This window comes from Pelophylax lessonae (genome assembly GCF_965119305.1).
Source record: "Pelophylax lessonae genome assembly, chromosome: 5".
NCBI classification, from domain to species: Eukaryota; Metazoa; Chordata; class Amphibia; order Anura; family Ranidae; genus Pelophylax; species Pelophylax lessonae.
Window position 1 is genome coordinate 192,947,956 of NC_138772.1, and position 12,090 is coordinate 192,960,045.

The 12,090-nt window shown below is 45.0% G+C and overlaps 1 protein-coding gene across 4 annotated transcripts in view; it reads left to right on the forward strand.

Annotated features, from left to right (window-relative positions):
• BBS9 (Bardet-Biedl syndrome 9) overlaps nt 1–12,090 on the forward strand; it is a 629,867-nt gene that overhangs the window by 523,100 nt on the left and 94,677 nt on the right. For all 4 annotated transcript variants that reach the window (XM_082258749.1, XM_082258751.1, XM_082258748.1 and 1 more), the window contains one exon: nt 8,547–8,729. In XM_082258749.1, the coding sequence (XP_082114875.1) occupies nt 8,547–8,729 (183 nt within the window). The remainder of the gene's footprint in view (nt 1–8,546; nt 8,730–12,090) is intronic.

The window sequence follows — 12,090 nt, forward strand, 5'->3', positions numbered from 1 at the left end:
AAGCATACTGCGAAAGCAACCAAAGAGTTTTTTTTAAGGGAAAGAAGTGTAATGTTTTGCAATGGCCAAGTCAGTCACCTGACCTGAATCCGATTGAGCATGCATTTCACTTGCTGAAGACCAAACTGAAGGGAAAATGCCCCAAGAACAAGCAGGAACTGAAGACAGTTGCAGTAGAGGCCTGGCAGAGCATCACCAGGGATGAAACCCAGTGTCTGGTGATGTCTATGCATTCAAATTGACTGCAAAGGATTTGCAACCAAGTATTAAAAAGTGAAAGTTTGATTTATGATTGTTAATCTGTCCCATAACTTTTGGTCCCTTAATAGGTAGGAGGCACATATACAAACTGTTGTAATTCCTACACCGTTCACCTGATTTGGATGTAAATACCCTCAAATTAAAGCTGAAAGTCTGCAGTTAAAGCACATCTTGTTTGCTTCATTTCAAATCCAGTGTGGTGGTGTATAGAGCCAAAATGATTAGAATTGTGTTGATGTCCCAATATTTATGGACCTGACTGTATATTCGATTTAATTTTTAGCCAGCTTGCTGTCAGCATGGATGCTGAACAATGTGATTCCTCTCTATGATGATATGAACATTTTCCTTCTATAGGACATGTAACTTTAACCACTTTACGACCGCTCACATTGCTGCTGCTGCGGCAATGTGGCTCGTTATCGTCCAGCGATGTAGACCTATGTCGCTGGACTCCTCCCCGTGTGGGCGGCTCACGCGCGCCGCCGGAGGCCCGACTCCCGCTGTAACCGAATACACCGCTGATCACCGCTGCTCTTCCCCGATCGTCTGGGTTCGAGTGTGGAGATCCACCCGCTTGTGTAAACAAAGCAGGTGGATCTCCCAAGTGACAGGCAGGGTCAGATTGCAGGGTTCAGCATCTGACCCTGCTTATCACTTAGGAGATCCACCTGTGAGACTTGGTTTACTTTTAGTATATTAGATTTACCTTTTTTTTTTTCTTACTGGCTTCTGGCTTAGGCCAACATTTTGTCATACATTTGTTTTCTTTCATCTGGAAGAAGGGAGGAGGGGATTTCTCGGCTAAGCGCAGCCTCCTGCCTTCATGTCTGAGTTAAGGGCAGATGAATTCCTGGAAGTAAATGATACTGTACATGAATAATCTGCCCTTACTAAAAATGGCTGTGGCTATAAATGCTAGGGGGATGTTTTTTTAAAGTTAATTCTCATCAAAATAAGATAAAGCATTGAGACATGCTTTAAGACCCCAGTAATGGGTGCTGAAAATTCTCAGGCTGTTTATATAAATTTATACAGATTGGAGGTCTTAAGTAGAGGTCTCTACTAAAACTACTAAAAATTCCCACTTCTCACCTTTTTTTTCCCCTTACTTGATGACTGTATCATGTAAAAAGTGAATTATTGTAACAAAAAGCAACTAAATACATCCAGTGACCTAACTAAGCTTGTGATAAAAGGTCTCATCAGGATTCTTTAAATGTTTTTGTGCTTTATCAGAAAACAATCTGTGTTCATTGGTCTCTGGAATTCCATCTGAGCTGATTCTGCAGCATTAGAAGAATGAAAAACATTGTAACAAAAAAGTGTTTACACTGTGACATTTTGTGCTGCACTGTCATACTGGCGCCATTCTATTACTTACAAAACATGGACATATTATGCAGCAGACAGTTTTCACCTAACAAAGCAAGTCATTCAGGCACAGCCAGGTATAGATCAGATGAACCTTTTTTTTGCAGGGATCAAAAGTATTTAGTTAGAGGCTACCTTGTGAATACACTTTACAAGGACCATTGTGGCACAGTGATACGTTATCTTTGTAAAGGCTTTGGAATTTAGAACCTAAACGCAATAAACGCAAGAAAATTGGCTGACTCATGTAACCACTGATAAAATAAACCCAAAATCCCCATCCTGCTCATCTTCAGAAACACTGTTAAAACTTGGCTGTTTTACAAGCTTTTCCCCAGCTCTAAGAACTTTATAACAACCAGCAGAAATACAGTTTTTTAGTAATACCTCTTTAACCAAACCATGCACTTTTATTTACATAGCAGATAAAGTACTATCTTCATATGCTGTATGTTTAAAGAGCACTTGAACTGTGAATGCTTTGCCCAAGAAAGACAAGCAGGGGACGAAGGGCTAATCACCAGTATTGCATGTGGGCTCCCTGCAGTTGATTTTTTTCCCATTACTGAATTGCCATGACTTGTTCTGCACCATGTTTCTGGATGGAGGCAGCCATCTTGGTAGAGGCAGGGCTTTGCTTCTTAAAGTCAGAGCAGCCAACTAATGACTGGTAATGGAATATTCAAGAAGCTGCAGGAGAGGCGCTGAAAGCACATGTTTACAGAATGAATGGGGCAGAAGCATGGAGATCCTTGCACTGTAGGTCTTTAGATAACATTTTCTCTTCAACAAGAGAGAAATGAGCAACACAGTAGAGACATTACTAAATCTCACTTTGAACCTGGCGGGACTGGCAGTCAGAGGCAGCAGTACCTTCGATGATCTCCCGCTGCAGATATACAGCTATGTCTTTAGGCACAGGAGAGCCTGGGCACAGGCACATTAAGAAAGTGCTGCTACATTTTAAGACAGATTCAACACAAAAGGTAACCTTTCCAGGGTACTGCTTAGGCACATTTACCATTTGTGGATGTTCCTTATCTTTACTCTTTGAGTTTAGGTCTACTTTAACATAAAATGTACGTAAAACAGTTGTTTCATGGTATATGTAACTGACCGCAGTCTATCAGTTTAAAAATAAAACATACCTGTTTTTTAAATATATGTCAGGTTTCTTGATTGGACTGCTTTGCCTGACAGTGTACAAGCAAAGTTGGGTTTCCAACAATGCTAGATGGTGACCTTTACATCTCCATTGTGGTGCTTTGTCTGGAAGCTTATGCATTAAAGGCTTCCTATAACTTCTACAAAACCTTAAAACATTTGTATTCTACCTTGCATTGTATATGTAAGCACAGTGAATTTACAATGTTAATATAGGAAACATTCTTCCGGCTTTAACAGCTCATGATATCACACAAATGTAGCACATTGTAAAGTGGAAGAATATAAAGTTGTATTCCACATGGGGGCTGTTTTTTGCCTACCAAACATTCGTTTTTTTTTTCTTTTTTCAGTGACTTACTTTCCTTTATCTTTCAACAGAAATAGAGAGAGAGGATTTATTTCAGGATTTTATTTTTTTATGAATGATTGGCTGTGTGCGCCTAACCTGTGTGCTTTCTCTCGTATTGCTCCATCAGATCGTTTATTGGTTTTCTGAAACTTGTCCAAGGAAGTAGTAGGTTAGCAAGTTTTTTTTCTTAGAATTTTAAGATCTTATTTGGCTGCATGATTGAAAGTGTCCAAAGTAAGAACTCTTTTTGTTGCCAAAAGCAAACATTTAGATTCATCCTTGCTTGCCTCGGATAAGAGAATGAAGAAAAGAGACAGCAAGTACTGTAGTTCTTTAGGTGCTTTAAATCGGGGTATTGCTAAATAGGTTAAAGACTTGAAGGACAAATTTACTGATATACAGTATCTTGCAAAGGTCACAATATAATCTTTTTTGTTTCCACTGCATCTATTTATGTAGTACTCCTAAATAATTGTATAGTATTCCTATAGAAGGTAATTCTGTACATTCTCATAGGAGTTAGGGTTTCATTTTATAAGTAACTTTGCTGATGTCTCCTGTTTTTATTTTTTATTTTATTCTGCCACAGTCAGATGGACAAGTTGAGTCCAGCACATCATGGACTTTTGCTTTTAAAACAACCCCATCACTTCTGTAAAATAATTCAGGAAGCTTTCCCTTGCAAAACAAGAGGATGCATTCTTACACCACTGGTTAAACAATAGAAAATTACTACATTCCCCCATCCACACAGGTGAGGTGGATAGGGGAATATTCTCTGCTGTTCTATTGTATTCTGACAGCGGGGAGATTTCCCTGTCATCAGAATGCACTCATCATCAACGCCAGCTATAGCTGGTGCTGCTGATCAAGATAACATTTTTCCAACAAGCTGGTTGTAAAAAAGTAGATCTATTTGTGTACAACCAGCCTGCCCATACACATGGATCAAAATTCAGGTGGTCCCTGCTGAACTGGCCCCTCCCTCCTGCTGAGTGCCCCCACAGCAAGCAGCTTGTTATGGGGACACCCCTGAGCCAAGCCACAGCTCTCCAGTTAGACACGGAGCCGTGGATTGGCCCTGTCCCCTCTCTCTCCTCATTGGCTAACTGACTCTGACTTTGACAGCACCGGGAGCCAATGGCGCCACTGCTTTGTCTCAGCCAATCAAGAGGGAGAGTCCCGGACAGCCAAGGCACTTGTGCACATCACTCGATGGATATGGGGCTCAGGTAAGTATTTTGGAGGCTAAGGGGGCTGTTTCACACAGAAGGTTTTTTTTATCTTAACCACTTGCCGACCGCCCACCGCAGATATACTGCGGCAGGCTGGCACGGCTGCGCGAATAGCCATACCTGTACATCACTCCTGTACATCGCTCCTTGGGAAGACGCGAGAGGGGAAACTGACCTGCGGGGCCGGCGGCTGCGAATGCCACCGGGCACCCGCAATCACTCCCCAGGAAGACGGAACGGCGGTCTGCTGTTGTAAACACGGCAGACCGTTGTTCTGTCAGCAATCAAAACAGGGCTCCTGTGTTCTTCCTATTTAGGAACACAGGTCCCTGTGTTAATTTCATAAGCCCATCCCCCTCACAGTTGGAAAATACCCCCTAGGCATACATTACACCCTTTTGATTGCCCCTGGTGTTAACTCCCTCTCTGCCAGTGTCATTAGTACAGTAACAGTGCATATTTTTAGAACTGATTACTGTGGTAATGTCACTGGTCTCCCCAAAAGTGTCAGAAATGTCAGGTGTCCGATCTGTCCGCTGCAATGTTGCAGTCCCGCTAAAAACCACTGATCGCCGCCATTACTAATAAAAAAAATACATGAATAAAATGACGTAAATCTTTCCCCTAGTTTGTAGACGCGATAACTTTTACGCAAACCAATCAATATACACTTATTGGGATTATTTTACCAAAAATATGTGGCAGAATACAAATTGGCCTAAAATGATGAAAAAATTAGATTTATACATTTTTTTTATTGGGAATGTTATATAGCAGAAAGTAAAAAATATAGTTTTTTTTTTCAAAATTGTTGCTGTTTTTTTGTTTATAGTGCAAAAAATAAAAATCACAGAGGTGATCAAATACTACCAAAAGAAAGCACTATTTGTAGGAAATATTTTTTTGCCCTCCCCATCAATGCTGCCCACCCGTTTATTTTTTTAAATTTGTTTAGCAAAAAAGAAAAAACCTTGCAGTGATCAAATACCACCAAAAGTAAGCTATATTTGTGGGAAAAAAATGACATAAATTTGGTTTAGGTACAGTGTTGCATGACCGTGCAATTGTCATTCAAAATGCAACAGCGCTAAAAGCTGAAAATTGGCCTGGGCAGGAAGGGGGTGAAAGTGCCCAGTATTGAAGTGGTTAAATTGAACTTTTTTCCTTTAGTGGCTTTTTCCTTCTACAATCAAGTAAGTTACAGTGAGAACTATAATTAACTGCCGAACTGGATGATACACTGGATATCCTAGATCCTTACGGTTCCCCCAGTCTGGCCAGCGAGTGCCTGCAGACCATAGCTCTGCGCTCAGTCGGCCGTGACATAGCCCAACAGGACGGGGGCTGGTCGTCGAGTGAAACACCCCGCGAGGTCGCACACGGCCGGGTCGCAGCCTGAGTTGCAGCGCATCTCTGACCCACAACACCTCCCATTCCAAGATGGGGAGGTGATCTACCCAGAGTGGTGCCCATCCGGTTCCGAAGGTTTGGTGTGTAGTGTCCCCCCCTTCTTCTCTGGGAAATTCCAGGTGGATGTGGGCCCATTTCCTGGGTTGGTCGGTCCCTCCTGTGCCCTTCTGACCCTACTGGCACCCCATTCTCATTAGAGGGCCACCTGTGCTAAACCCCCCCCCTTTCCCCCTGTTTCACTGGTCCCCATAGCTAAGGTAGCTGTGCTGATAGTGTGGGGAGCTGTGGCTGGAAGGGGGAGTGGGAGTGTGCTGCGGCAGCTCCTTTTGGAGTACAGTGTGTATATGCCCTGGTAGAGGGTCCCTAGCTTGGCCCCCCTTGCTTTTCCCATAGCTGACTGTATGGGAGCTCGGCAGCCATGTTTGTGTAGCCAGGCTGCCATTTAGTAGTTTCCTATTGAAGTCTATGGGTGTCCATTTTCTTGTAGCCACAGGAGGGGTGCTCATGGTGGGCCTCTAGCGGCGACACGGCCATTTCCCCTTCCTTTCTGAACGGCATGGAGCAAGCACCTTAACACTTCTCTCTCTTACTGCAAGCGGAAGTGGGGAGTCCCTGGGGTTGTATGAGATTTCCTCCTCCTGCTATAGCAGTGTGCTGGGACCTGTAGCACCCTCAGTACAGGGGTTCAATTTTACAGTGTTTTTTTTTAAACTAAAAATACATTTTTTTTTTTTTTTTTGCAAACACTAGTGCTCCCCTGGTTTTTTCTATAGAGCCACCATAGCAAGTGTCACCACCTGACCCACTCTCAGTGGCCACAGGACCCTCTAAATCTCAGTCCACCCTAGCGGCCATGATGGCGGTCCTGCAGTCGCTGGTGCCTAAAGTGGATATGGCTCTTCAGAAGAGACATGGTAAACAGTGCCCTCCGCCTTCACCTGCTTCCCCTGCTTCCTCAGATTCTGAGGCTGACATGGCCACCGCGGACGTGAGTGACCCCACGGGGTCTGCGTCCACGCACTTTGAGTGCTCAGACAGCGAGGATGAGTCCTCTTCCACTACATCTGCACAAGAAAAGGTGCTTGTGGAGGCACTGATTGTGTCAGTGCGGGAAACTTTAAAAATGGAGGACACAGCTAATGCGTCGACCGCACCGGTGCAATTTGGTACCTGCAAACCTTCTAAGGTGACTAAGGTGTTCCCCTTTCCTGCCTATTTTGACGAGATTGTCGCTAGTTAGTGGGGTTCCCCTGAAACGCATGATTGGGATTCCTAAGGGTTTTGCTAGGAGGTATCCCTTTAGGGAGTCCCTCTTAAAGAGACTGACAGTCCCACCAGTGGTAGATTCTCAGGTGTCCAGGCTAAATGAGGCCACTCTGCTACCAGTGGAGGACTCTCCCTGTCTACAAGACCTTGTAGACAGGAAGGCTGAGTCTCTGGTCCGCCATCTTTTCACTATGACATGTACAATTTTGAGACCGGTGTTTGCCATTACCTTGGTCTCCCAGACTTTAACAGAATGGGCAAAAATTCTGCACCAGAATTTGGAAGGGGGTCAACACCCCCCTGAGCTGGTGGAATTGGCGGACCAGCTGATACAGGGGTTGCAGTATATCTGTGAGGCCTACAGCAACATTAAAGGAGCTGCAGGAATAGCTGGCAAGTACTGGCTGTGTGGTGCATGTGACAACAATCTCCCATATTCTTCATATGTCTGGGCTATGGGGTAGAGTGGCAAGACGGAAGCCTTTTCTTATTAAGAAAAACGTCACACATCTAAAGTCTCCTCAAAGGAATGGGAAAAAGTTGTTATGGTCTGATGAAACGAAGTTTAAACTTTTTGGCCATAATTACAAAAGATATGTTTGGCGCAAAAACAACACTGCATATCACCAAAAGAACACTGTACCCACAGTGAAGCATGGAGGTGGCAGCATCATGCTTTAGGGCTGTTTTTCTTCAGCTGGAACAGGGACCTTAGTCAACGTAGAGGGAATTAAGAACAGTTCCAAATACCAGTCAATATTGGCACAAAACCTTCAGGCTTCTGCTAGAAAGCTGAACATGAAGAAGAACTTCATCTTTCAGCATGACAATGACCCAAAGCATACATTCAAATCAACAAAGGAATGGCTTCACCAGAAGAAGATTAAAGTTTTGAAATGGCCTATAGCCAAGACCTAAATAAGATTAAAATTCTGTGGGGTGATATGAAGAGGGAGAAGCACAGAAGATGCTCTCGCAATCTAAAAGATTTGGAGTGTTTTTGCAAAGATGAGCGAACAAATATTACCAAGTCAAGATGTGCCATGCTGATAGACTCATATCCAAAAAGACTGAGTGCTGTAATAAAATCAAAAGGTGCTTCAACAAAGTATTAGTTTAAGGGTGTGCACACTTATGCAACCATATTATTTTATTTAATTTTTTTTTCTTCCCTCCACCTAAAAGATTTCAGTTTGTTGTTCAATTGAGTTGTACAGTTTATAGGTCACGTTAAAGGTGGAAAAAGTTCTGAAATTATTTATCTTTGTCTCATTTTTTTACATCACATTTTAACAAGGCTGTGTAGACTTTTTTATATCTGCTGTATAATACACTGATATTTATGATACACACAGAACGTCTTATTTGCATACAATGCACTGTTAAAAATAAATAGACCAAAAACAGTAAGCAAAATGATCTGAATAGTTTGTATATTTTAAAATGCATTATTAACTGGATTCCTTCTTATGTATATCTTACAGGTTATTGGTATAGCAGATGCGGCTGAAGAACTGCAGAACAGCCTGTTTCGGGCTTTCACAAAGCTGAAAAGGGCAACACAACTGATAATTCTGCTAATAGGATTGTGGCAAAAACTTAGTAAAGACCAGATCACCATTTTGGAAGCCACATTTCTGCCACTTTTACAGGATGGGCAAGAATTGGTAAGTTGATGTTGTCTTGGAGTGTTTTCCAACTTTCTATAGCATATAACTCTCCACAAAAAGCTAATGTATACAGGGTTCTTCTTAGTATAGATCACCACATCTCAAAGAGCTCTAAACATGACATTTGTTACCACTTCCTCCTAATTATGTATAAATGTTTTTAAACAAGCCATTTTATTCTAAAAATGGACCTAAACCCTAGCTGAACAATATTTAGCTTGTTAACATGCTTACTTATGATAAACAATTATCTTGTTTCTTTTTCCTAAATTAGAGTTAACCTTTTTTATCCTTCTTTGCATCTAAGTGCTGTTTATCGCCACCATCCTTTTTCAGCCAATTTCTGTATATATCTCCTTGCACACAGCAAGTTGTCAAGATATCTGTGGACCAGTTTACTGATTGTAAAAATGGTGACCCATGAATATGCAATGTTATTAGCAGATTAGTTGTAGTATCCAACAGGTCTTCATATGATAAGCCGACACCACAGGAGCACTGTTGGTAAACAATTGTGCCCCCCACAGCTTGCTGGCAATTCCCAACTGTAAAAATGACAGTAGGGAGTTGCTACATAAATACATCTGCTGTAGAAGCTGCCGATGCTGTTGAAGAATGCACTGTCTGACACAGAGTTGATCATTGTTCAGATGCCGATAGACAGATGCAAAGTAACATGCATATCTTTCATTCATTGATGGAAACCGCTCCTGTTATTTTTGACCATTGGGTTATGCTGCCCCCTACAGGAGTAGGACACTAGGCAGAAAAAACTTCTGGCTACACCCATGGGCAGTCCCATGGGGTATACTCCCTCTTCCTGCTATAGTCACTCAGTTTTTTTCTGCCTAGTCAGGAGTAAGGACCTATTTCCTTGCTGGGATCTTTGGTTCTGGCAAAATTTTTTAGATAAATATTTTTACCTCCTGGATTTTTCCAGTGAGATCTACAATCAACTGCCGGACTGGAAAATCTAGATCCAGTAGTCACCCCAGCCTGGCCAGTGAGGGCACGCAGGCCTCAGTTCCTCGCTAAGTCAGCCACAACATAGCCCCAGTAGACGGAGACTGGTCCTGCGAGCTAAACGTCTTGCAAGGTCGCATATGACCTGGCCTCGGCCTGAGTAGCAGCATTCCTCCTGACCGGCAGCTCTCCCATTTTGATGGATAAAGGGATCTGTCTGGAGTGGTGCCCACCTGGTTCCTGGTATGGTGGGTAGCTGTCCCCCCTCTACCACTGAAGGGTTTTGGGGTGGACATGGGCCCCTCCTTTGGAATGGTCGGACCCCCAGGTTCCCCTTCTTCCTGCAGGCACCCCCCTTTTGCCAAGTTCCTCATCCTGCCCCCCTCCACATACGCTGGGAATGTATTTTATGGGGGTGGTCTGGCCACTTTCCTAGGGTGGGGGCAGAGCACCAACTGGCGATGGGGTCGGGGGGGTGCCGCCAGTGACCAGGCGATTGACTGGCGGGGGGGTTTTACCTGGTGGGAGCTCCTGCCAGGGCCCCCTGTTTTCTGGGTCTCTGTAGGCCACTTGGCGACGCGCGGAGCCGCCATTTTGTTGTAGCCTTGTGTATTTCTATACACGGCGGCCATGTTTGTGTGGTCCAGCAGCCATTTTCTTGTGGTTTGCATTGCAAATAGCAGAGGCCATGACAGTGGAGCCCCATGGGCGGCGATTTCAGTGGTGGGAGCTGCTCGTTATCCCCTGGTGCTGACTCCTGGATCATTTTGCTTCCTGATCACCACATGTGTAGTGCAGATTCTCCTAGTGATTGCAGGTGCTTGTATCAGCGGGTGGTGAGTCTGGTGAGGTCCTCTCCCTCTCTGCTGAGGATCGCTCTGTGCCTTGTGCTTGGCAATCTGGTGGTGCTGCCAGCACAGTGGGGGGTTGTCCCTTAGCAGTGTGTTACACTTTTTTGTGGGGTCCCCCTTGTGACTCATGGAGTCTTTGGAGCATGTTTCCCCACCTGATCCCCTCTCTGAGGCTGCGGGGCCCTCCGGGTCTCAACCATCCATCCATGCTCTGACAGCATTCCTTGTGTCCCTGTGGAGGCGGCTTGCAGGCAACGGGCTAGCAAAGAGCAACCCCCCCGCCTTCCCCTGCCTCATCCGCTGCAGACTTGGGTCACCCTGCTGGGTCTGCGACCAGGTGCCTGGAATCCTCTGATAGTGAGGATGATTCGTCTGCGCACGAAAAGGCGCTGGTAGATGCACTGATTGTATTTTTGCATGAGACCCTAAAGATGAAGGACGCAGCTGAAGCTGTGATGGAGGCACAATTACCCTATGGCACTCACAAGCCATCCAGAGCGGCAAAGGTGTTTCTGTTCCCCGCCTATTTTGACAGAATTGTCGCAAGAGAGTGGGGACGACCAAAGAGTCCCCCTGGGGTTCCTAAGCGATATACTAGACGTTACTGCTATAAAGAGTTTCTCCTTAAGAAGTGGACTGTGCCACCAGTGGTGGACCCTCCGGTTTCCAGATGAAACAAGGCAACCATGGTTCTGGTGGAAGAGTCCCCAGCCTTTAAGGATCCGGCTGACTCGAAGGCGGAGGCTGTGGCCCACATTATGTATACCTTAACTGGTTCGGCAGGAAGCCGGTATTCACCATTGCCCTAGTGTCACAATCTCTGACTTAGTGGGCTAAGCTCCCACACCGTGACGTGGAAGAAGAACAGCTCCCTCCTGCCTTTGCTGAGCTGGTTCAGGGGCTGCAGTTTATCTGGGATGCCTTTTTGGATGCTGCTCCCCTGGTGGCTCACCTCTCTGTTTTGGCGGTGGTCCTTTGGCGTGTCTTTTGGCTCAAATGCTGGTCTGCGGGACAGACTTCTAAAAAGGCCTTGACTGATCTTCCCTTTCAAGGAGATTGTCTGCTTGGAGCTACCCTGGATGACATTGTTAAATGTCTCACAGGGGGGAAGAGTACCTTTCTTCCACAGGCTACTAAGGGCAAGGAACCTCATCGTGGACATGGACCTTCCTTTTCGTCCCTTAGGGTCAACTGACAAGGGCTCGAAGCCTTTCAGGGCCTCCTCTGGCAGATCCAAACAAACCTGGTCTGGCAAGCTGAGAGTGGGCTTCTCCAGACCAACGGACAAGGCTCCTTCTGCATGAAGGTGCGCCCTCACCCATATTCGCTGGTTTCCGGACCCGTGGACTTCCCTAGTGCAAGACAAGTGGGTTCACAAAGTCATTTAGTCCGGCTCCAAGTTTCGCTCTTGTCCCCCGGCAAGGTTTTTTACATCCAACCTGCGCCTGTCCCCAGACCAGTTACAGGTTCTGTATGGGGTGGTACAAGACCTGTTCCTTTAAGGGGTGTTTGTCCCGGTTCCGACTTCGGAACGTTTTCAGGGT